The sequence below is a fragment of the Syngnathus typhle genome, linkage group LG12 (genome assembly GCF_033458585.1).
Source record: "Syngnathus typhle isolate RoL2023-S1 ecotype Sweden linkage group LG12, RoL_Styp_1.0, whole genome shotgun sequence".
Lineage (NCBI taxonomy): Eukaryota > Metazoa > Chordata > Actinopteri > Syngnathiformes > Syngnathidae > Syngnathus > Syngnathus typhle.
In genome coordinates this window covers 9,434,702-9,459,232 of record NC_083749.1, presented here as the reverse complement: position 1 = coordinate 9,459,232, position 24,531 = coordinate 9,434,702, and the positions used below count along the sequence as shown (strand labels likewise).

General features: G+C 47.9%; 4 protein-coding genes and 1 long non-coding RNA gene across 5 annotated transcripts; 1 reads left to right on the top strand and 4 right to left on the bottom strand.

Moving 5' to 3' along the window:
• Nucleotides 1-420: 420 nt before the first annotated feature.
• LOC133163783 (C-type lectin domain family 17, member A-like) lies at nt 421-2,927 on the bottom strand. Its single transcript, XM_061294002.1, has 6 exons — nt 2,718-2,927; nt 1,965-2,069; nt 926-1,125; nt 760-863; nt 557-678; nt 421-458 (listed from the first exon to the last, which is right to left on the bottom strand). The coding sequence occupies exons 2-6, from the start codon at nt 2,029-2,031 to the stop codon at nt 421-423; spliced, it is 531 nt and encodes a 176-aa protein (XP_061149986.1). The 5' UTR covers nt 2,032-2,069; nt 2,718-2,927.
• A 92-nt stretch (nt 2,928-3,019) lies between these two features.
• LOC133163205 (PDZ and LIM domain protein 3-like) lies at nt 3,020-16,403 on the bottom strand. The gene is made up of 4 exons (XM_061292849.1): nt 16,259-16,403; nt 15,542-15,669; nt 15,371-15,479; nt 3,020-3,301 (listed from the first exon to the last, which is right to left on the bottom strand). The coding sequence occupies exons 1-4, from the start codon at nt 16,390-16,392 to the stop codon at nt 3,130-3,132; spliced, it is 543 nt and encodes a 180-aa protein (XP_061148833.1). The 5' UTR covers nt 16,393-16,403; the 3' UTR covers nt 3,020-3,129.
• On the top strand, nt 4,879-13,531 carry LOC133163206 (uncharacterized). Its single transcript, XR_009716340.1, has 3 exons — nt 4,879-4,893; nt 9,777-10,024; nt 12,294-13,531. It is a non-coding gene; the product is annotated as an uncharacterized LOC133163206 (long non-coding RNA).
• Nucleotides 16,404-16,611: 208 nt separating the features above from the next.
• On the bottom strand, nt 16,612-21,757 carry LOC133163782 (uncharacterized). Its single transcript, XM_061294001.1, has 22 exons — nt 21,749-21,757; nt 21,557-21,668; nt 21,450-21,482; nt 21,204-21,374; nt 21,014-21,133; nt 20,833-20,943; nt 20,723-20,758; nt 20,498-20,632; nt 20,289-20,432; nt 20,065-20,196; nt 19,844-19,998; nt 19,297-19,420; nt 19,171-19,228; nt 19,035-19,101; nt 18,835-18,968; nt 18,717-18,760; nt 18,479-18,652; nt 18,258-18,412; nt 18,054-18,197; nt 17,646-17,734; nt 17,401-17,572; nt 16,612-17,340 (listed from the first exon to the last, which is right to left on the bottom strand). Exons 1-22 carry the CDS (start codon nt 21,755-21,757, stop codon nt 17,176-17,178), a joined length of 2,484 nt encoding a protein of 827 aa, XP_061149985.1. The 3' UTR covers nt 16,612-17,175.
• A 659-nt stretch (nt 21,758-22,416) lies between these two features.
• LOC133163779 (snaclec 2-like) lies at nt 22,417-24,014 on the bottom strand. The gene is made up of 5 exons (XM_061293997.1): nt 23,626-24,014; nt 22,922-23,121; nt 22,756-22,859; nt 22,553-22,674; nt 22,417-22,454 (listed from the first exon to the last, which is right to left on the bottom strand). The coding sequence occupies exons 1-5, from the start codon at nt 23,690-23,692 to the stop codon at nt 22,417-22,419; spliced, it is 531 nt and encodes a 176-aa protein (XP_061149981.1). The 5' UTR covers nt 23,693-24,014.
• Nucleotides 24,015-24,531: the final 517 nt, after the last annotated feature.

The window sequence follows — 24,531 nt, the reverse complement described above, 5'->3', positions numbered from 1 at the left end:
CGTGACCATCATTGGGACTTTAACTTGCCGTGAGTGTGTTACTTACTGAAGACGTTTTGTCAGTCCACTCAAACTTGTTTGATGTTTTATGCAGTCCCAGCCAAGAACCAATGCCTGTGTGAGCTTGCAGAGGGAGAACACAGCTTTAATGCAAGAAGAGCACCCAAAACGTGATGGTGGCCCTTGGTGCTCACCCAGCATCCATTTGCCGTCTTCATGCGAGTGGAGGCTTGCCAGGTGACCTCCCCGTGCGACGCAGTCATCCTCAGCTGCCTGCCAAGTTTTTTCGGTCTCCAAGAAGTAGCGGTAGCAAAAAGGGCCGTAGAGCAAGTAGCCGGGGTCGCAGGCGGAAGCTGAAGGCCCAAAGTAAGATTGAGGAGAAACCTGTGACAGGGCGGCCAAGGTGCAGAAAGAAGCCACTCACTTTGCACCGGAGAGAGAGCCAAACGGTCGGCCTTCTTGGAGCACGGTTGTCCGTCCGGGCAGCCTGCGTGCGGAAAGACAACGTGACGGGCGGCGCTCCTCTCCTCAACATGACGGACGACGAGCGGCTTACCGTCGGGCGAGCGTTTGCATATGTACGCCAGGGAGGACTCGCACAAGCCGGTTCTCCACTTGTCGCACTGGTCGGAATCAGATGCTTTTCGCTTGACGTAGGCGCAGGACTCCGATGTGGTGCTGTCGGGGTTGGGGGGCAGCGACAACAATGCGGTCTGTCAGGCTTTTGTTGCGCGGGCTCGCTCCACAATGTGACGTTACCTTACGGCTTGACCGGCATCCCAGTTGCTGTAAATCAGCGGCGTGTCGTCGGACCATTTCGGCTCCTTGCCTGACATTCGATGACACAACTTATGGCCGCATTCCTGCGGAGGAGACCAATCGCGGTTGTCAACCCAGGACAGACCCTCCTTGCATTTAAACTCACCAGGTTGGAGAGTCCGATCCAGAACGGGTCTACCCCCATTTTGCCCTTCACAAAATCTTCCTCGGCCAATGAGTTGAAGGAGACCAGGTCGCCGCCCTCCAGGGCGCAGTGTAAACGGGCCCCCAGCCAACCGTTGGTGGCTGGCATCTTCTTGTAGCAGCTGGAGCCGAACACCTCCCATCCGGAATCGCACGAAATGTCTGACGAGGGAGGGCACATTTGGTTGGCTGTTCAGTCGGACACATCAGCGCCTGAAAACGGCGCCCTCGCGTGGTCGCGAGGGAGTAACGCATTCACACGAAGTAACTTTCAAGTTAAGCCCCGGCCGGGTTAGTCGCTGATGGGGGTACACTTGCCGACACTGAGTTCGATTCTCACATATGACGTTGTGAGTGTGTCTGCGTGTCAAAAAAAAAAAAAAAAAAAAATCAAGTTAAGCTTGTCAACTCACCCGCGATTTGCCTATTAATAGAGCGTTTTTTTTTTTTAACTATACCCGAAAAACAAAATCAAAGCGGCCATAAGGTGCTTGAAGGTGAAACTTTGCAAAATGTGGCAAACTTTGCAAAATGTGGCAAACATTGCCAAATAACGCGTACTCACCGAACTTAGAAAACCAAAGAGCGAAAAACGTAGATAAACAAGACGCGACGAGAACACAGACGCAATCACAAAAAAAACAAAAAAAAAAACACGGCGGCGCTTTTACCCGTTATTGAAGGAAAACAAAAAGTAACGGCAGAAAAATATTAACGAGCTCGTGCGTGTCGGACGCAGCAGACAACTTGAATCGTCTTTTCCCCGCAAAGCATTGCATGCAGAGTAGAAGCATTGTTGTGTAGCAGCGCTGAACAGTTGAGACGGTAAAAAAGAAATCGAAAAAAATGTGCAAGGGTGCTAGCTGCGCTCGACGCCACTCCCAAGGCGCCACAATTTCAAACGTTATCCCCCCACCCCCTTCAAGTTATTTCCTCCAAATTGGCGCCTTCAATTCTTGCTATTTGCTTTGTTTTTATATTTCTTCAAACATTCCAATTACCTCCACAAAGCGTAATCCAGGCGCACAACGTCAGCACCAATGCCACCACAAGTGTGGGGAGGCTCATGATGTCCAATCGGGCAGCCTGGCCCACGCAGACAGAATCTGAAACAGAAAATGAAGCAGAAGAGGGAGTTGACGGAGAACTTGAAGCAGAAGAGGGAGTTGAAGGAGAACTTGAAGTTGAGCAGAACTTGAAGCCGAAACTGAAGTTGAAGGAGAATCAAGGCGCCGGGTATTATTCAGGTCTCTGCAAATGGGCCAGTGGTGGGTAGATGCGGGTCAGGGGTACCTGACCGGCTTATAAAGCCGAGCAGGTAAGCTGACGCGCAGTCACGCACCAAAGCGCCAAGGTGGCGCAGCGGAGCGCGCTGCCCCATGCGACAGCTCCTGTCGCCCTTGGACAAAACAGCCGCAAGCCGTGGAGCAGGGCTTTCTGATGTCATTTTAAAGCTTTGCCCGAGGGCAGCGCCTCGCTCGCCTCGTTTTCGTCACGGCTTTCAACGAAGGCGGAGAGTGTGCGAGTATTTGGTGGCAAAAAGAAGCGGGAAGAAGCATTTGCGCTGATCTAGTCCTGTCCCGAATACAACCAAAGTTTCAATGCCAGATGGCGCAATCTACATAGTGCGACCTGTATAACATTTAGAAATGTATCAAAACAAAGCTGATTTGTTAAAATATATATCGACATTTATGTTTGAAAATGACTTCGACTTTTACTCATTCACTTGCAACCGCCAAAACTGCTAGCACCTGATTGGTTAGTAGGGGTCAGGTGACGGGGAATGCGAAAGTTGTGGCGGCGAAGTCCTGATAAAGAAGGAATCCGTTTCCGTCCTGGTTTTTCGTTTCACCATCATATACCTTGAAGAAAAAAGTGGACACAAGAAAACCAGATAACATAATTTGACCAAAGGAAAACAGAAATTTGACCAGTATGATTTGAATACAGCAATACCTATATAGACTCTGGACACAATAAATAAATAAATAAATAAATAAATAAAATAAAAAATAAAGATTGTTGGTAGGCTGAGGTGTCTTTATTGGCTCAATAATGAATCAAAAACTATAAATGGGGACATTAGTGAACAGGAAGCGATGTCATTTAGCTGGACAGGAAAACGGTGACCAGGCGGTGTCCCTCGGTGGGTGAGTCCCTTCCCTACAAGTCGTGACTCTCGGGTGGGGGTCTGCTCCTGGCCCTGGCGTGGGTCTCGCAGTACAGTTGGCCTTCCACGAAGAAATAACCCTTCTGCTTCAGATTGACGTCGCAGTCGGCGCACACGAAGCAAGTCGGGTGGCGGAACATGTCGCGAGCCTTCACCACTGTACCACTGGACCAGTGTGAAAAAAGATTTAAAAAAATGCATAAAGCCGCCTGTTATGTATTGACTTGGAAGTGTTGTTTCTCGTTTGCATATTGCATTGTTTGGTATGCTCTACTTTTTGTTGCCCCTCTCCGTGCGGTGTGGAGGTGTGTTAGGTCAGCGGATGAATATTAGGGATGGGCGGATCGATACCTAAATATCGATATATCGATCCAGGCTGCTCATTTTTGAGTATCGATCTCCCTAGCTAAAATATCGATACTTACAATTATTTAATTATATTTTTCCTCATTTTTTTCTGCTCCAATTTGACGACTTGCACTCATGCTAGCACTACTTTTCCTTCCGCCTGCTGCACCGGCGTGTCCTGCTCTGCTCTGCTCCCGCCCACTTTTCTCACGAGCCAAGCCCTCCTCCTCCCCCCCCCCCCCGTTCCAATCCAAACAAGCATGGCCACGGCGGCGGCCCAGTCCGAACGCAGGAGAAGTCTGGTTTGGGGATATTATATTTTACTTAATAACAACGAGGCAAAATGTGAAATATGTCACAAAACAATTAAATATTGTGGCAACACCACAAACTTGACAAAACATTTAAGCAAAATTCACCCCACGGTTCATGAAGAGCTGCAGTTGAAACGTGCCGCAGACACTAAGGCAGCGACGGAAAACCCTGCAGCCACACCGAGGCTAAGGTACCAAAGTACCTTAGAAGCAGCGTTTCAGAAAGGCAAGACATATCCAGGTATCAGGTGCTAACCAAAAATCGTAAGCATTTGTGGTTGATGTGCTATTTGAAGCAATAATTACTACGCTTTAGTCAGTCATTTATAAATAAAGTTTTCCCCTTTTCAATTTGTGGTCGAACGCCATACGTTTTATTTGTAACTCCACTTCCTATAAACAACACTAAAGTATTACAATATTAAATGTAAGTATCCAGTGGCTTTACAAATTGATAGTTTTGCTGCTCATGACGATTAAGCCCTGCATCTCTGTTGGTACCATGTCTCTTTTTAGATTATACTAAAAGACAAAACTTTTTCCCAACAGAGAGAGAGAGAGAGAAAAGTAAAGAATAGCTCCTTTTTATTAAAGTTATACTATTAATATGAATCTTCCACTAATGCACTAATGTCTAAAAAGGTTAATAATTCATGTACATGACGTAATACTTTTTTCTACAAAATTCAATAGAGGACTCTCCAAGAGCAAGAATGCCACTGCATTTAAATAGTTTTTTTTGGCGGGAAATTACACTTCCGGTATCAATATCGGATCGAATATCGGGTATTTTTGGGTAGGAAATACTTGGTATCGGATCAATTCCAAAATCATTGGTATCGCCCATCCCTAATGAATATCATTGTGATGAGGCTTGTTAAGGAAATAAAAACACTAACAAAAGTAACGTGAACCGGTGCTCTTTACAAAGGTTATGTAAGAGAATAAACATAACAAAATTGGCGACGAGACTTAAAAAGGACCCTAAGAATGCGGAGGAACGGACACAAGTGTATAGTGCTTCATGGACTTGGTTGTGTGGACGTAAGTTTCGTCTGCTCGCCCCGAATTCTGCTCTGATCAAGCAAGCCGGAGGTGAGGACTGTCGCGTTTCGGGCGTAAGGATTCAAACAACACTTTGTAGAGCAACTAGACGGTCTTTATTTGCGTCTCATATTCTTGTAAACTCGCAGCCATTCAAAATCACTGGAACACCCCCAACCCCAACTTCCTGTTTGGCCCTTCAGAATAAAACAGCAGTACAAACACCTAACACCACATCCCCCTTTCTTTGCAAACATGAAGACGTACTAATTCTGCATGAAGGAAAAACTTTTTGTTTTCTTATCACACCACTCTTAAACATTTCCTTTTTGTTTTCTTACATACATGCTTATAAATCCAGTTTTTGTGGCCTTGTGACAACACGGCCAAACCTTGTTCTGACAGGACTTGTTGCCTTTGGAGTTTGGACAGGGGACTCGCTTATGGTTGGTGTTGGTAAGGTATCCTCTGTTGGACTGATAGGAGCACTTGGGATTGCCCTCCTTGGTGTAGTTTCCGGCATTGGCAGTAGATGATGTCTATTCCTCCTGATGGCTCCGGAAGGACCTTCAACCAGGTAAGAGCGGGGTGCTGAGTGAGAAGAAATGACAGTCCCTTCACTCTTAGTGTCCGTGATCCATACAGGTTGTCCTGGTGACAGTTGAGGAAGATCTCTCACACGATGTCTCCTGTTGTACCCCTCACTGTACTTTAACTTCATCTCCCCTTCCCTCGACGCCACAAAGCCCTTGTTCGGTAGACTGGGAACAAGTAACGAAGGGAGCTGGGGCACTGGAGTGCAAAGAGCTGGGGCACTGGAGTGCGAAGTCTTCTTCCCATTAGAAGTTGAGCTGGGCTATATCCATTAGCCAAAGGGGTCGCTCTGTAAGCTAAAAGTGCAAGATACGGGTCTTTTGCCTTCTTGAGTAGTCCCTTCACCGTCTGGACATGACGCTCAGCTTCACCATTGCTTTGTGCAAACCTTGGACTGCTGGTTACATGTCTGAAACCGTAGGCTGCAGCAAAATCTTTGAACTGTTGGCTAGAGAACTGAGGTCCGTTGTCACTGTAGAAGAATTCCGGAATACCATGTCTGGAAAAAATTGACTTTAGGTGTACTATAACGTCTTCTGATCTAGTGGGTGTCAGTTTAGCAATCTCCACGAATCTGGAATAGTAGTCCACCAGAAGTACGTAGTTGCTGTTGTTGAGTGTAAAAAGATCTGCACCTACTTTTTGCCATGGTCTCTCTGGAAGCTCGCTGGGCATTAAAGGCTCCACTGGATTGACACGTTCTTTAATGCATGTGGTGCAGTTTTTCACAAGCTCATTTATTTGGCTACTCAAACCAGGCCACCACACTGCCTCTTTCGCTCTCTGTCTGCACCTTGACATGCCCTGATGTCCCTCATGAAGAGCTACAAGGACTTTGTTGCGCATAGTGGTAGGTAGGAATAACAAGTCTGGTGCCTTTCAGTAACAGTTCGTCATGGACTGTTAATGTGTCTCTGTGTGGCCAATATGCTTTGGTTGGACCTATGAGACGGCTGTAGTCTGGCCAGCCTCTCTGGCAAAATGACATGAGTTCCGAACATACACTGTCATTTTTTTGCTCTTCTTTTAATTGTGTGATATATGTCGAGCTAGCAGGTAGGTTTTTGACTATTTCGTTCACATAGATGTTTGTATCATTTAGTAGTTCCTCCGTAGCTTTAGAGTCTGTCTCTTGATTGACAGGTGCGCGTGACAGTGTATCCGCAGTGAGAAGTGCTTTTCCTGGGGTGTGTGAGATAGAGTAACTGTACCTCATGAGCCGTAGTCTGAACCGTTGAATCCTGGGTGGAAGTTCTGTTAGTGCTTGTTGTCCCAACAGGCTGACAAGTGGCTTGTGGTCAGTCTCTAGGGAAAAATGTCTCCCGATGAGAAAGTCTTTGAATCTTTCGCATCCCCACGTTAATCCAAGCGCTTCTTTTTCCACCTGTGCATATCTCTGCTCCGTCTCTGTTAAGGAACGTGAAGCATATGCTACTGGTCTCCACTCCTCACTCTCCTTCTGGAATAGGACTGCTCCAAGCCCATAAGATGAGGCATCTGCCGACATTTTCAAGTCTTTGTTTGGGTCATAGAGTGTGAGAACGGGAGTGGATGCCAGCTCGTTTTTCAACTGATCAAAAGCGTTCTGCTGCGCATGGCTCCAAACCCACTGGTTTTTCTTTGACAGCAGGTCTCTCAGGGGCTTGTCTTTTTCAGCCAGACCAGAGATAAATTTTCCTAACTGGTTAACCATTCCAAGAAAGCTGCGCACTTCACTGACATTTGACGGCTCCTTCACTGCTATCACAGCTCTTATTTTGTCCGGGTCTGGTCTGACTCCCTCAGCACACAAAATGTGTCCCAGGAACTTCACCTGTTGCGTGCTCAGTTCACACTTGTCCATGTTTAGCGTGACACCGGCCGCTTGAAGTTTGTTTAGCACTGTGTGAAGTCTGGCGTTGTGTTCCGGTTGGTCCTTCCCCCAGATGAGGATGTCATCCATGTGACAAACCACGCCAGGCAGCCCATTGAGAATCATTGACATTCTCCGCTGAAAATGCTCCGGGGCTGAGGCAATTCCAAACGGAAGTCTGTTAAAATGGAAGCGTCCGAATGGGGTAATGAATGTTGTGTAGTGTGCTGACTCTGGTGCCAATGGAACCTGCCAGAAGCCTCTGTTTGCATCGAGCTTACTGAAGACTTTTGCTCCAGTCAGGGATCCAAGTGTCTGTTCAACTGAAGGCAGGATGTACTTTTCTCTGCACACTGCTTCGTTGAGGTGGGTGAGATCGACACATATGCGCACTGAGTCACTCTTAGTAGGCACTGGGACCATACCTGAGCACCATTCAGTTGGCTCTTCAACTCTGCTGATCACCCCTATTGACTCCATTCTTTCCAGTTCCTCTTTAACTTTTCCCAACAAAGGAATGCGTCTTGGTGTGGAAAGGGAAAAAGGCACAGCATCAGGTTTCAACTTTATAGTATAAGGTTGCTGCATTAAACCCAACCCTTGACATAACTTAGGGTAGTTCTCATTCAACATTTTAATGTCTATGCTATCTGCTCTAGACACAAGGTTTAGTTTGACACTTGCTGGCCTACTTAACAGCGCCATGTGTAAGTCTCTGATAACATACACATTTTCCTGAATCTTTTGTTCACCTTTACACAGTGTTTCTTTGCACATACCTAAAACATTGAGTGGAGTGCCACCTGGTCCAATCAACTGTCTATCTGGTTTACAAAGCTCTGTTTCATTTTGCTTTATACAAAAGTACATCTGGGCTGGGATAACAGAAACATCAGCTCCAGTGTCTATTTTAAATCTGACTTTGTGGTTTCTGATGGTTATGTCTGCATACCAAGGATCTGAACCTGCATGCACTGAACCAAGGAATATAGGTGTCTCATTACATTTCTCTGTTTCAATCATATGTATATTTTTAACAGATTTGCATACTTTACTGTAATGTCCTCTTTTACCGCATGTATGACAGGTTACATCTTTCGCTGGGCACTGTCCTTTGCCATGTGCTGGGCTTCTACCACATCTGTAGCACTGACTCTCATTTGGTGATTTAGCCATTTTGTGTTTTGGTAGACTTGGGGCTTTGTATGTAGAATGCTTTTCTCTCTTGTATTTCACTGACACTGCATCTAGGTCCGCTTTCCTTTCCCCTCTTATATCGGTTTGCTGCCTTTTAATGACTTCTGACTGCCGGGCTTGGTTCACGGCTTTTTCCAGCGTCAAATCTTTGTCCAATTGGAGTCTCTCCGCTAAACTGGTGTCTCTCAGTCCCACGACGAGACGATCTCTTATTAACTCATCGTGCAAGGCTCCGTAGTTACAGTTTTCGGCCAACGCGTACAGGGCAGTGACAAATGAGTCTACAGTCTCATTAACTTGCTGTACTCTTTGGTTAAATCTAGCCCTCTCGTAAATTATGTTTTTTCTGGGCTCAAAATATATGTCTAAAGTGTCTCTTACTGCTTGGTACTGATGCCTCTGCGCGTCCGATAAAGCTTGACCTCGAAGTATGTCGTCTGCTTCGTCCCCCATGCAGTAGATGAGCGTGTTCACTTGATTAGCTTCCGAACTAAGGTGCAGGTTGCTAGCAAGTCGGAATCTTTCAAACCTCCGTATCCACTTCTCCCATTGCTGTGGCCTTGAAAAATCAAATGCTTCAGGAGGCTGAATGGTGAATGTGGCATTCGGGGGCGGATTAGCCTGTTGCTGGTGCGGTGGAGTCCCCACGTTAGCTCCTGCGTTACCCTCCGACATCTTTCTGTGTGTGGCGAGGGCTACTTTTTCTTCCAGCACGACCTACTCTCAATCCCCGGCGAGTAAGCTCTTACAGTTGATCCACTTCTGACACCATGTCGCGTTTCGGGCGTAAGGATTCAAACAACACTTTGTAGAGCAACTAGACGGTCTTTATTTGCGTCTCATATTCTTGTAAACTCGCAGCCATTCAACATCACTGGAACACCCCCAACCCCAACTTCCTGTTTGGCCCTTCAGAATAAAACAGCAGTACAAACACCTAACACCACAAGGACGGGTGTCGCTCAGGACCAAGGTAAAAGTGAATGGACGCCAAGAAAAGTGAAAAAAAAAAAAAAATGTCCGGAATCCTGGGAAATATGGACATATTTGACAGTTCGGTCGAAGACCGGACAACTTATGTGGAAAGAGTTGAGCAGTACTACCTAGCTAATGAGACACAAGACGAAAGAAAAGTAGCTGTCCTATTCAGTGTCATGGGCGCAAAAATGTATAACTTACTCCGCAGCCTGGTCGCCCCAGCTAAACCGGCAGACAAAACATTTGATGAAATAATGCAGATAATGAAAAGTCATCTAAACCCAGCACCATTGGTGATTGCTGAGCGCTTTAGATTTCACAAGAGAAACCAGTCAAGGACTGAGACGGTGTCAGAGTACATCGCAGAACTGAGGAAACTGGCCGAACACTGTCATTTCAGAGACGGACTTTCAGATGCTCTGAGGGACAGGTTCGTGTGCGGGCTGCACAACGAGAGCATTCAGAAACGGCTTTTGACGGAGGACAAACTCACCTTGCAACGAGCAGTGGAAATAGCTGTTTCAGCGGAGACAGCAGCAAGGGATGCGACGGAGCTTCAAGGTAAAAACGCAAGCTCTGTGTTTAAACTGCCCACCAAACGGCATAATACCAAAGCAAAGCCCTGTTTCAGATGCGGTAAACAGTCACATGACCCCGCAGAGTGTTGGTTTAAGGATAAAGACTGCCGACAATGTAATAAAAGAGGACACACACAGAAGATGTGTAAATCAAAGTACAGTAATGCAAAAGATAAACACAATGTAAGAAAAGGACAAAAATTGCACAAAGTAGCACAGACAGATTCTGACAGTTCAAGTGAGGAAGAATTGGCTTGTTTAGGGCTGTGTGCTACAGAAGAGAATGACAGTGATGTGATTTGGCTGACACCAAAAATTAATGGAGTGCCATTAAAAATGGAACTGGACACAGGGTCAGCACTGTCGATCATATCATTCAACGACTACAAGAAAATGTTCCCAGACACTAAACCAGGGGTGGGCAAACTTTTTGACTCGGGGGCCGAACTGGGTTCTAAATTTGGACCGGAGGGCCGGACCAGGAGCAGATGGACGTAGGCGTTGTGTGAAGTCATATAAGCGACCTGTAAAGGTCATCGCATAAAAGATCTTGGCCTTTAGTAGGTAGTAAAGCATGGATATTTCAAACAAGTTTTTTTTAAAACAAATGCATTTATTAACAGCATTAAAAAAATAATAATTCACTAAAAAACTGCTATCAGTGATTCTCATAAAATACAACACTGTTATTATGAATAACAATCGCCATCACTTCAGTGCCTGCAGGTCAGATTAATGAAAGAGGTTTATCTTATGAGATCACATCAAACGGCAAACATTCTGACCAAATATATCATCTTGAAGAATCTGTGAAAGCATACATCCAAATAAAGTAATCAAAACAGCAACACGGTGAGGGGTATCTGAAAATCAGAGCAGAGTTTTAACTCGCAAACACCTGGTAACAGAGGTGAGGAAACGGGAAACACCTCCTTAAAGTAAGCCTTAAGAACTTTACAGGTTAAGATTAGTCGCAAATAAGTGGTGCATCAATGTCCTTGAGCATCCTGCATTGTTTGAAAATGAGAATGGTCGCTAGTTTCAATCCCTGCTATGTGTACAAATCATATTCAAAATGCATTTTTTTACAATAAACTTGAGAGCCTCCCGTTCATTTTCAGTGGGAACAGTGTTGTTGGTCTCCCTTTTTTGCTAGTGCGTCATAGTCTGGAGTAAAATTTGTTGTGGCAATTCTTAGGCGAGATCCGAGGTGTTGGTCCGTTTACCTTGATCTGTGACGGGTTGATGTTGATGTGGCTGAACGTCACGTCGCGTACGTCGAGCCAAATTGGCCACTCTTTTTTTAACATTCGGCACAAACTTCTTTTTTTTGGGCCACTCATTTTAATGGAAGGATTCCAGGGGAAGGTTTGTGGGTGGCTTTAGCGCAAAACTGCATCTGAAAGCTCAGCGCGCGAATTATAAGAATGCTGTCGTCTAAATTCGGGACTGATACGAATAGAGCGAGAGTGCGCCAAGTCCGTACTACTGAGTACGTACACGCACTTGTGAGTGTGCACCGAGCTTTCTGGCACGGCTTCCGGTAGTAAATGCGCAGGCGAGCGCTTCGCCATCTACTGGGAAAACGCAGTCATTGCAGGCAAAATGACCCAAAAAAAAAAAAGTTTAATAATACAATTTGTTCAGGGTTGGCGAGCCGGATTAAACGGTCCCGTCGGCCGGATGTGGCCCGCGGGCCGTAGTTTGCCCACCCCTGCACTAAACTGTCACGCACCAGTGTAAAACTGAAAACATACACAGGAGAAAAGGTTGCACCACTGGGAAAACTCAAAGTGAAAGTGAAATACAAAAACCAAAAGTGCAACCTTGAGCTGTTCGTCCTTAAAGAGGGAGGTGTGCCACTATTTGGTCGTAGATGGCTACGACAAATCAAGCTTAACTGGCATGAAATAAAGTCCATGCACATAGCCTCCAAACAGCTCACAGACATGAAGTTAACTGAGATACTGGATAAACATGCACATGTGTTCAGCGAAGGCATAGGAACAATGAAACACATCAAAGCACGTCTCGAGCTGGAAGAAGGTGAAAAAGCAAAGTTTCATAAAGCACCCCCTGTTCCATATGCGCTACGCCCAAAAGTTGAAGCTGAGCTGCAAAATCTCATGGATCAAGGGATATTATCCAAAGTGGACTGGTCTGAGTGGGCTACACCAATCGTACCTAATCTTCAGACAAAGTGCGCATTTGTGGTGATTTCAAAGTAACTGTTAACCCTGTCATGCATGCAGACCAGTATCCACTCCCTCGCATCGATGACATTTTTGCATCTCTAGCAAATGGTGAGCACTTCACAAAGATTGACCTCGCACAAGCATATCTACAGATGGAAATGGATGAAAGTTCACGCAAGTACCTCACCATAAATACTCACAAAGGACTATACCAATACAACCGGCTCGTATTTGGTATTACAAGTGCCCCTGCGATATGGCAACGTGCAATGGACCAAGTGCTACAAGGAATCCCAGGTACTCAATGTTACTTGGATGATATTATTGTTACTGGTTGGGACAAAGATTCACACTTGCAAAACTTGAATGCAGTTCTAACAAAACTGGAAGAATATGGTCTAAAAGCAAACAAAAAGAAATGTGAGTTTTTCAAGGAGTCCATTGAGTATTGTGGACACAAAATAGACAAGCACGGACTTCACAAAACGCAGGACAAAATTGAAGCTGTAGTAAAATCTCCACAACCAGAAAATGTCAGCCAGTTACGCTCATTTCTTGGCCTTGTTAACTATTATCACAAGTTTTTGCCAAACCTTTCCACTGTGCTGCACCTACTGAATGCACTACTGCACCAAAATGCAAAGTGGGACTGGACTAAAGACTGTGAACAGGCATTTACAAAGGCAAAGGAACTCATTATTTCAGACAAGGTGCTCACACACTTTGATCCAAAGCTTCCCCTATGTCTAGCCTGTGACGCTTCGCCTTATGGCATTGGTGCAGTTCTATCTCACAAAATGACTGATGGCTCTGAACACCCCATTGCCTTTGCATCATGCTCTTTATCACCAGCAGAGCATAATTATGCACAGATTGACAGAGAAGCTTTAAGCTTGGTGTGGGGTGTTAAAAAGTTTAACCAATACCTGTATGGAAAACACTTCATGCTGATTACAGATCACCAGCCTCTTGTTTCCATTTTCAGTCCAAAGAAAGGTGTTCCTGCTATGGCCGCCGCTCGTTTACAACGTTGGGCTCTCTTTCTTGGAGCACACACCTATACCATTGAATATAAAGGGACAACACTACATGGAAATGCAGATGGTCTCTCTCGCCTTCCTCAACCACTGACAGAGAAGGCTACTGATCCTGCTTTAAATCTTCACATGCTGCAAATGGAACCACTTCCGGTGACTTGCGCTCAAATAAGCAAAGAAACAAGAAACGACCCTCTGCTATCTCGAGTGTATGACTTAACTGTTAATGGCTGGCCAATGCATGCAGATAGTGAACTTAAGGACTATTTCACCAGAAAAGACCAACTTACCAAGGATGTGTCCTGTGGGGGTCACGCGTTGTTGTACCTCCCAAACTGCGATCCAAAGTTCTAAACTCGCTGCATGTTGGGCACATGGGGGTAGTTAAGATGAAAAGTCTTGCTAGAAGTTATGTGTGGTGGCCTGGCCTTGACAACCAAATTGAAACTCTGGTCAAAACATGCAGAGGTTGTCACCAGACTCAGCGCTCACCTCAGATTGCCCCTGTCCACACTTGGGAATGGCCTGTTGCCCCATGGCAACGCATTCACATTGACTATGCTGGACCTTTCATGGATCACATGTTCCTTATTGTGGTCGACGCTCATTCAAAATGGCCCGAGGTTTTCACTGTAAAGAAAGCTACTACAACTGTAACAGTGAACCAGTTAGATGCTTTTTGCACGTACAGGATACCCTCTTCAGCTTGTAAGTGACAATGGTACCCAGTTTACTAGTGAGGAGTTTCAGATCTTCCTGAAAAGCAACGGAATAAAACAACTTACATCTGCTCCTCACCACCCTGCAACGAATGGACTTGCTGAACAATTTGTACAAACTTTCAAACAGTCGATAAAGGCCAGTAGGAGGGAGGAAGTTCCACTACAGCAGAAAATCGCCAACTTTCTGCTAGCCTACAGAAACACTCCACATACTACTACTGGACAGTCACCTGCAATGTTGTTCATGGGAAGAAACTTAAGATCTCGTTTAGATCTCCTGAAACCTGACATCCGAGAACATGTTTCAAACAGACACTGTTCACCAACTCAATTACAAAGGAAACTAAGATCATTTGACATCGGACAAAAAGTATTGGCAAGAGACTATCGTAACCAAGGCGACAATTGGCAACATGCGGAAATTTTGACACAAACTGGACCACTCTCATATACAGTGAGTGTTGAGCCTAATGTCGTCTGGCGCAGACATGTTGATCAACTTTTGGACGCATCACCTGGAAATGCCGCTACTCAAACTACAACACCTACTGTCCCACAAAACCCTAAGGACAGTACTCCAGCTTCTGACATCACACCTGAGGAAAACATGTCCACACCGGAGATAATGGACATACACAAACCAATGACAAACCTACCTGATCCTCCTGGACGCAGATATCCTGAGAGGGTTCGCAAACCACCAGACAGACTTGATTTATAAATGTTGAAAAGAAACAAATGTTCTTTAAAAGAAAAAAAAAAAAGTTGTTAATATTTGATGTTGAAAATTGTTGTGAATTTTGAAATGCCTCTGAAAAGAAAAGTATACACTTAAGAGCACATAGAAACATAGTACTTATATTTTTTTTATTTGATGATTATTGGTGCATCAAAGCTGGAAGAGAGGAATTGTTATGTATTGACTTGGAAGTGTTGTTTCTCGTTTGCATATTGCATTGTTTGGTATGCTCTACTTTTTGTTGCCCCTCTCCGTGCGGTGTGGAGGTGTGTTGGGTCAGCGGATGAATATCATTGTGATGAGGCTTGTTAAGGAAATAAAAACACTGACAAAAGTAACGTGAATCGGTGCTCTTTACAAAGGTTATGTAAGAGAATAAACACAACACAGCCTTTAAATTTACTGGGTTTATTTTAAACATAAAAATTCTTATGGTTTCTTTTAACAATGTCTTTTTTTTTCCAAGCTATACAACTGGGAAATGAATACCCCACTCATTTGAAACAGTCCTCTATGATCTGCTTTGCGCCATCTTGTGGCATGGTATAGAATTACAAGTCGTTCAAGGATTTTCACTTTTTTTGGTCCCTGTTATATTTGGCATTCTAATTTGATGGTATGTTAATATGCACTTACACAATGCCGTTTCCACACTTGTCGCAGATGGGAAGTTTCTGCAGGTTTCCGGTGGGAGCGCTGGGTTTGGTGGTGGGCTTAACAGTCCTGGTCACTATCGGCTTAGTGCCTGCAGGAACCGTATCTCAGAACCTCATTCCATCAGCACATTTCAGGTCGTTGTGAACTGACCGTCGCTCTCGACATATTCCTGCAGCGCCTTGAAGGATCCCGACTGTCGAGGTTCTCCCGGTTCCTCATGGTCCTTCTGCAGCATGCGATAGACGTCCGAGTCCTCGATGTTAGCCAACGTCCTCGGGCTGCGTGCAAAAGCGCCACAAGGCTGATTCCATTTGATTCAGTGGGTTTACCATTCGATTCAATTTGGTACAGGTGTTGCTTTTGCTCCCCAGAGATTGATTTATTCAATTTAATGAAGAAGAAAAAAAAGAAGCATTTTACAAAATGGTGCAAAATGGAAAAAAAAGCAGAAATGCACAAAACAAGCAATATCGAAGCGCTTAATACCTGTTGTGCATATATTAACAGTTTTCTAAAAGTGTATAAATTTGAATTTTGGAATTTTTTTTTACTGCTAATAATTTTTGCAAATTTTTGGAAATATTTATATAATTATTTTTAAATATATTTAAAAAATACCACCTCACTTGTTATACCTTGCATAACAGGTGAGGCACCAAACAATGAGTCTTTTCCACTTGACCTACAAAAACTCACTCGGCGCATCTTTCGACATACTAAGAGCGAGCCCGAATGCCCGGCGCGGCCCGTCTAAGCAGGAAATGGCCCGGAACAACGCATTTATAGCTTCTTCATCGGGTTACGCAACACTCAAACTTGGCTTGATGACTATTTACATTGTCATAGCGACATGACGGCGCTACTGACCTTTCGGATTTGGGCGCAACGATTCCTTTCATCTGTCCCTCCATGGCGTCCTGGATGTTCCCAGAAGAGTAGAGCCCAATAGGTGTGTTATAGGTGGTGCTGACCACCTGACGCGTGTCGTCGAGGTTGGCCATGTGCTCCACCTTCGTCAACCCCATTCTCTATGGCTGGATGAACAGCAACTACAGGAGCGCCTTCCTTGACGTCTGCACGTGCTACAGGCTCTTTAACATCCACAAAAAGATGAACAAAATGGCCCCTGCCCCAGCTTACAAGCTGCTTCATGAATAAAAAAACTGAAGATTTGTCTTTGTAATTTTATTGAACACACTTATAATCATAACATTGGAGTACATCATGGGAAACAAAGGTCAAGGGTCAAACAAAGGGACAAACACTGCTTAGGTTCAAATCTTCAAGCCAAATCTCGATTAAATAGAAGACACTCAAAAACATTTTTTTTTTTAGGGGCCATAAGCCCCAGACAGCGGCGGCGGATATATAGATAGATACTTTGATAGATAATTGTAATTCAAAATGTAGAATTCAAAACAGGGCACTCAAAAACATTTTTTTTAGGAGCCATGAGCCCCAGACGGTGGCAGTGGATAGATATTTACTTTATATACAGATATATAATTATAATTCAAAAGGTGGAATTCAAAATTGGTGGATAGATACATAGATACATATATAGATATTGTATAACACAAAAGGAATACCATTTTTTTTTCTAGATTTTTTTGCAGTTGGTTAACTGGATAGCTGCTGTAATTTTTTTTTTTTTTTTTTCCCCTCCTCACTCTCCTGAAGCTCAGTAAGTGCTTTGAGGTGTCAAGAAAACATGCACAAACTTAGCTTATCGGGCAGCGCACGGTACGAGACCGCCGCTGTTGTGTTGTCGTAGTTTTTGCGGCTCAGGTGGGCGGCGCCGTCGCCAGGCGGACGACCTTCAGCGACACGTCGCCATGCAGTCGCAGCAGCGTGATGTCTGCCAGTCGGAGGTGGCCCTGGTAGGCGTAGTGCAGCCGGTGGCCCCCGGCCAAAACGCGGAAGACGTGCTGGGCGCAGCTGATGACGATCTGAACGAGAGAGGCAATTAGGCGGGGGGGCGCTGGCGAGTGCGCGTCATGGAGCGTTACCTTGAAGTCCACTCCACGTTGCAGGGGGATACGGGCAACATGCAGCTGGTTTAGCTGCTGCTGGTCCGGGTCGCTGTCCAGTTGGGAGCTCAGCGTGACGGTTTGGGTCTCGGCGTCCAGCTTGAGCTGCAGGATGGTTTGGTTGGCGGCGTTGAGCAAGCTGGCTTGGAAGCTGCGAGCGAGACACACACACACACAGGCGTTGGCGGTTTGCCCAAACGATTGCCTTCTTTACCCCGGTGTACCTCTTGGTCTTGTCGTTGCCCAGCCCTTTGATGGTGATGGTACTTCCCACCTGAAGACCTTTCATCATTTCCAGGACAAGGTCTTTGCACTGCATTGGGCATACGCAACGGTATATTGCAATCCACGCATTTGGCCACAAGATCAAGAAGCAAGCGGCAAAAGCGTAGGTGTCAAACTCAAGGCCCAAGGTCCGCCATGTCAACTCCCATGATTTTTGTTGAAACCAATTTTGTGTGACTTTTTTTTTTTTTTTTTAATGATTTGTATTCATCCTTTCCATAGTAATTTGAACAATAAGTATTTCATATGAAATACGGCCCTCTGAGGGATGCCGCAAGGGCAAAGTGGCCCGCGATAAAAATGAGTTTGACAACCCTGGGCTAAAAATGCGTTTGCGTGCCACTCACAGTTCCAGTCGACACCATGGACAAGGCCTTGGAATCGCCGCTTTCCGTCTCGGGCTCTCCAGTGGCGATGGTGTAATGCGCTTTGGGCATCTTGCACACGAAGCGATTGAGCTGGGTGCACAACATCCGCATCCAGCGTCCCGTCTGAAAGACAAAGGGGGTGGGTCGGTGGTCGTCTGGGTGGCTGCCGGTGCCGGTGCTCACCTGGAAAGCCGCCGCCACGCAGTTGTCGTCCAAGGGGAGCTCGTTGTTGGGCTCTCCGGCAGCCCAGAAGGTCAAGGTCACAGGGCGGCGGTCTGACCACACGAACATGCCGGGAACAGCCAGGTCATTGAGTCCGGTCCACGTGTCGCCGTCATCTGCAGAGGAAGGGCGTGACATCACACCTCCGAACATACGAGGCGAGGCGAGGCGAGGCAGCGTACCAAAGTACAAAGTCGTCTTCAGCCACTCCTGCTCCACTAGGGAACCCACGGACACCAGCTGGGCGCCAAAAGTCCCGCAGGCGTGCTGAGCCTCGGCCCAGGTCTTCTTGTCCTCAAAAATCTTGTAGCAGAAGCCGGCAAACTCCTCCCACTCAGGTCCCAAGCATCTCATCTCTGCCCATGAGACATCGCCAGGTGTCACGCACAAGTTTGACGCCACGGCGCTTCGGCGACTCACCTCCGTCGGCAAACGTGAAAGCCAAAGGCCCCTCTTGGTTCAATCTGCGGATCGATGCCGGCGCTCGCGTTAAGCCGGCGTCTGCCATCAGAGCGCGCGCTGAAAGCGGCCCACTCACTGTTTGGAGAGGATTCCGTTCTGTTCGGATCCTTGGAAGCTCTTCTGCGGCGGCGCTTTCAGCAAGGTGCACTTTCCTCCAGTCTTGTCAGCGATGACGCCGGCGTGGATGGCGGCGGCGCAGATGTGAGACTCCTGCGCTCACGCAAAGCGCCGCGTCAGAGCCCAGGAAGGCCAGCGGCGGGCGGCGCCGTCACGTACCTCTTTGTACCCCCACGTGCCGTAGACTTGGTGGTCCAACTTGGCGCAACCCGGCGGACAGAAGACCCTGCGGACGACACGGCCGTTGCGAGACTCGCACTTGATTGGAAAGCTCGGACGCGCTGCGACCACTCACGTAGTGGGCAGCTTGTCCAAGGCGACGTTGACGAACTGCTCGTCGCAGCTGATCACATCTGCGGACGCGAGAGTCACGGTTGCTTTTCCTATTTGACGGTGAGCGCGGCGCCGGCAGCTCGCTTACTGTCAAGCGCGCATCCCAAGACGTCAAAGCGGAGGCCGACGATCCATTGGTGATCCAGTGGCAGGATGCGGATGAACTGGGCTAGCATGGGCTCCATCAGGGTCTGAGTCGCTCCAGGGGAAAGCTGGCGAGAAAGACAAGGGTGAGAGAGCGAGACAGACAGACAGACAGAGAGACGGAGAGGAATAGAGAGAGACAGAGAGAGAGAGAGAGAGAGAGAGAGAGAGAGAGCGAGAGAGAAAAAGAAAGAAAAAGAGAGCAAGGGAAAGAGAGGCAGGAGAGAGACGGAGCAAGAAAAAGAGAGAAAGAGATATGGAGAGAGGGAGAAAGAGAAAAGCAGAGAGGAAAAAGAGAAAGAACGAGGGAAAGAGAGAAAGAGAGCAAGGGAAAGGGAGACAGGAGCGAGACGGAGAGAGTTGAGGGAGAAAGAGAGAGAGAGAAAGAGAGAGAGAGAAAGAGAGAGAGAGAAAGTGAGAGAGAGAGAGAGAGAGAGAGAGAGGGAGGGAGAGAGAGAGAGGAGCAAGTTGGCTCACGGCTGCCAACTCACCATCTGGGAGTGGCCGGTCCAGTCCTGTCCGTCCAAACTATGGGTCATCTTAAACCTGGACCAGTGCCTGGAGGAGGCCCAAGGACACATCTGGATCTCCATCCCGGTCACTTTTTTCATCTCGCCTAAGTCCACCTCGATCCAGCTGTCCATAGCTGAGGGAAGGAAGGAAGAAGCCAGATTTAGTGTGTGTGTGTGTTGTGTCAGAGTTCTCCACGTACGCTTCAACGGTTTCCAGCAGCTTTTCCCATTGAGGCAAGCCTTGTCGGGGCCGAAGCCGCTCAATGAGGAGGAGGCTCTCAACTTCAGCTTTTTCAGGCTGCCTTGGGTGTTGCCTAAACTGTCAAAACACTCTTTGGACAACCAAAAATGTTATTCAGGGCCTCATGGGCTTACCTGGTTTGGCACACAACAATTCATTTGGCAAAGACGAGACGACACCTACCGTCCGTTTCGCAGGTGTAGACCATCTGGAGGTATTTGGAGACCTCGGGGCAGGGGTCCTCCTTCATGGGCTTGACGAGGCACTGGTGGCAGTTGTCGCACTCTTTCCTGTAGTGAAGGAGGGCACCTTCCACCGTACATTTGGCTGCGAGAGGGCACCAAGTTGACACGTCAGCTAAAGGACGGCCGACAGTGGGCGGGGCCGCCTACCGTCTGAGCCGCGTTGGGCCGAGCAGACGTTGCTGCTCCTCCGTCCGTAGAAGGCCGACTGGATGCGCATGACTCTGTCCTCGGGGCAAATGGCTCGGTTGTCGGCGTTCTCGCATATCTCTTGCTTGAGGAAACCTGTGGGCGGGGCGGGGCGGGGCGGGGCGGGGCGGGGCAGGGCAGGTTAATTAGTTCTGGCGGCCATCTTTGCAAGCGGCAATTTCTTACCGGCGTGAGGCAGCGGAGCTTGTTGCGCTGTCGCCGCTGCAAGGACCAAAGGCAAACGTCAGCACGCCTTGAGATAGAGGGTCGCGGCCCGTCCCGCCCCGCCCTCCTACCTCTTCTCTTGCAGATGTAGCCTCTCTTGATCTCGCACACGTCAAATTTCCAGTCGCCGTTGTCAATGAGATAGGAAAGGCAGCGTCCCCCAACTTTGTCGCCATGGTGACCTGCAAGGGGGCCAACAGAGACTAAGCGCTAAGTTCCTGAATGGGAACATGAGCGTGGCTCGCCACAAACCAGCGCTCAGGTGGACGTAGCTGAACGGGGAGCCGTCGGCCCACCGGCCGCCGCTCTCGGCGAAGGGGGCGTCGGCGTCCAGCCACAGCGAGGGAGTGGTGAGCACGGCCTTTCTGTGACCTTTGAATCAAAGTTTCCACATGGTCGCGCCAAAACACAAGTGGAGACATTAAGACACACACACACACACCGTGCACAAAGGCCTGCTCGTGAGAGTCCGTGATACTGAGCAGATGGGCATCGTGGCGGTTGCAGTCGTCGCGCGCCTCCTTCCAGCTTTTGAGCTGGTTCCCTCTCATCAGGTAGCAGAAGTCGTTGGCGGGGTTGTCCAGCCACTCCCAGCCGCATTTGTCGCTCCAGGCTGCAAGGCACAAATGGTGAGAATCGCCGCGGATGGCGCACGGGCGGGAACACGTGCCGCCGGCCCCTGACCCACCTGGGAGCGGCGGAGGAGGACTGGTGGACTTGGCTGCAAGGGAGCGCAAATGAGAACAAGCATGGAAACAAAAAGTGCCCGGTGGTGACGGCGCGCGGCCTGCGCACCTTTTTGACAGATGTAGCGCTTCGGGGTGCTGCCGGTATAGATCAGTCCAGTGCCCGACAGAACACCGTAGAGATCGCTATCTGGATTACCTGGGTGCCACAAGATGAGGTCCTGTGGACGACATTGGTAATATGCGCTCAGCGCGTTGCCCTTATGCTTTCCTCACTCTCTCGACAACATTCTACTACTACTGTCATCATCTCGCAATTTGGCCAAAGTTTTCTTCTGAAAGGTGAACATTGAAAATAAGCAGTTTCCTTCACCATGTCGGAACAGTTTGTAAGCCTTTTTTCTTCACACTTGGCTTTTGATCACCAAATGATTCCCGAGCGCGGCGGCACCGCTGCTGCTCACTGCTCCCCTCTCCCCCAGGGAATGGATTAAAATCAAACGGGGATGGGTTCAATGCAGAGGACAAATTTCACCACACCCAGATGTGTGCGTGACCATCATTGGGACTTTAACTTGCCGTGAGTGTGTTACTTACTGAAGACGTTTTGTCAGTCCACTCAAACTTGTTTGATGTTTTATGCAGTCCCAGCCAAGAATCAGTGCCTGTGTGAGCTTGCAGAGGGAGAACAGCTTTAATGCAAGAAGAGCACCCAAAACGTGATGGTGGCCTTTGGTGCTCACCCATCATCCATTTGCTGTCTTCATGCGAGTGGAGGCTTGCCAGGTGACCTCCCCGTGCGACGCAGTCATCCTCAGCTGCCTGCCAAGTTATTCTGGCCTCCAAGAAGTAGCGGTAGCAAAAAGGGCCGTAGAGCAAGTAGCCGGGGTCGCAGGCGGAAGCTGAAGGCCCAAAGTAAGATTGAGGAGAAACCTGTGACGGGGCGGCCAAGGTGCAGAAAGAAGCCACTCACTTTGCACCACAGAGAGAGCCAAACGGTCGGCCTTCTTGGAGCACGGTTGTCCGTCCGGGCAGCCTGCGTGCGGAAAGACAACGTGACGGGCGGCGCTCCTCTCCTCAACATGACGGACGACGAGCGGCTTACCGTCGGGCGAGCGTTTGCATATGTACGCCAGGGAGGACTCGCACAAGCCGGTTCTCCACTTGTCGCACTGGTCGGAATCATATGCTTTTCGCTTGACGTAGGCGCAGGACTCCGATGTGGTGCTGTCGGGGTTGGGGGGCAGCGACAACAATGCGGTCTGTCAGGCTTTTGTTGCGCGGGCTCGCTCCACAATGTGACTTTACCTTACGGCTTGACCGGCATCCCAGTTGCTGTAGATCAGCGGCGTGTCGTCGGACCATTTCGGCTCCTTGCCTGACATTCGATGACACAACTTATGGCCGCATTCCTGCGGAGGAGACCAATCGCGGTTGTCAACCCAGGACAGACCCTCCTTGCATTTAAACTCACCAGGTTGGAGAGCCCGATCCAGAACGGGTCCACCCCCATTTTGCCCTTCACAAAATCTTCCTCGGCCAATGAGTTGAAGGAGACCAGGTCGCCGCCCTCCAGGGCGCAGTGTAAACGGGCCCCCAGCCAACCGTTGGTGGCTGGCATCTTCTTGTAGCAGCTGGAGCCGAACACCTCCCATCCGGAATCGCACGAAATGTCTGACGAGGGAGGGCACATTTGGTTGGCTGTTCAGTCGGACACATCAGCGCCTGAAAACGGCGCCCTCGCGTGGTCGCGAGGGAGTAACGCATTCACACGAAGTAACTTTCAAGTTAAGCCCCAGACGCAATCACCCAAAAAAAAAAAAAAAAAACACGGCGGCGCTTTTACCCGTTATTGAAGGAAAACAAAAAGTAACGGCAGAAAAATATTAACGAGCTCGTGCGTGTCGGACGCAACAGACAACTTGAATCGTCTTTTCCCCGCAAAGCATTGCATGCAGAGTAGAAGCATTGTTTTGTGTAGCAGCGCGGAACAGTTGAGACGGTAAAAAATAAATCGAAAAAAATGTGCAAGAGTGCTTGCTGCGCTCGACGCCTCTCCCAAGGCGCCACAATTTCAAACGTTACTCCCCCCCCCCCTTCAAGTTATTTTATCCAAATTGGCGCCTTCAATTCTTGCTATGTGCTTTGGTTTTATATTTCCTCAAACATTCCAATTACCTCCACAAAGCGTAATCCAGGCGCACAACGTCAGCACCAATGCCACCACAAGTGTGGGGAGGCTCATGATGTCCAATCGGGCAGCCTGGCCCACGCAGACAGAATCTGAAACAGAAAATGAAGCAGAAGAGGGAGTTGAAGGAGAACTTGAAGCAGAAGAGGGAGTTGAAGGAGAACTTGAAGTTGAGCAGAACTTGAAGCCGAAACTGAAGTTGAAGGAGAATCAAGGCTCTGAAGCAGCGCCGGGTATTTATTCAGGTCTCTGCAAATGGGCCAGTGGTGGGTAGATGCGGGTCAGGGGTACCTGACCGGTTTATAAAGCCGAGCAGGTAAACTGACGCGCGGTTACGCACCAAAGCGCCAAGGTGGCGCAGCGGAGCGCGCTGCCCCATGCGACAGCTCCTGTCGCCCTTGGACAAAACAGCCGCAAGCCGTGGAGCAGGGCTTTCTGATGTCATTTTAAAGCTTTGCCCGAGGGCAGCGCCTCGCTCGCCCCGTTTTCGTCACGGCTTTCAACGAAGGCGGAGAGTGTGCGAGTATTTGGTGGCAAAAAGAAGCGGGAAGAAGCATTTGCGCTGATCTAGTCCTGTCCCGAATACAACCAAAGTTTCAATCCCAGACGCGCAATCTACATAGTGCGACCTGTATAACATTTAGAAATGTATCAGAACAAAGCTGATTTGTTAAAATATATATCGACATTTATGTTTGAAAATGACTTCGACTTTTACTCATTCACTTGCAACCGCCAAAACTGCTAGCACCTGATTGGTTAGTAGGGGTCAGGTGACGGGGAATGCGAACGTTGTGGCGGCGAAGTCCTGATAAAGAAGGAATCCGTTTCCGTCCTGGTTTTTCGTTTCACCATCATATACCTTGAAGAAAAAAGTGGACACAAGAAAACCA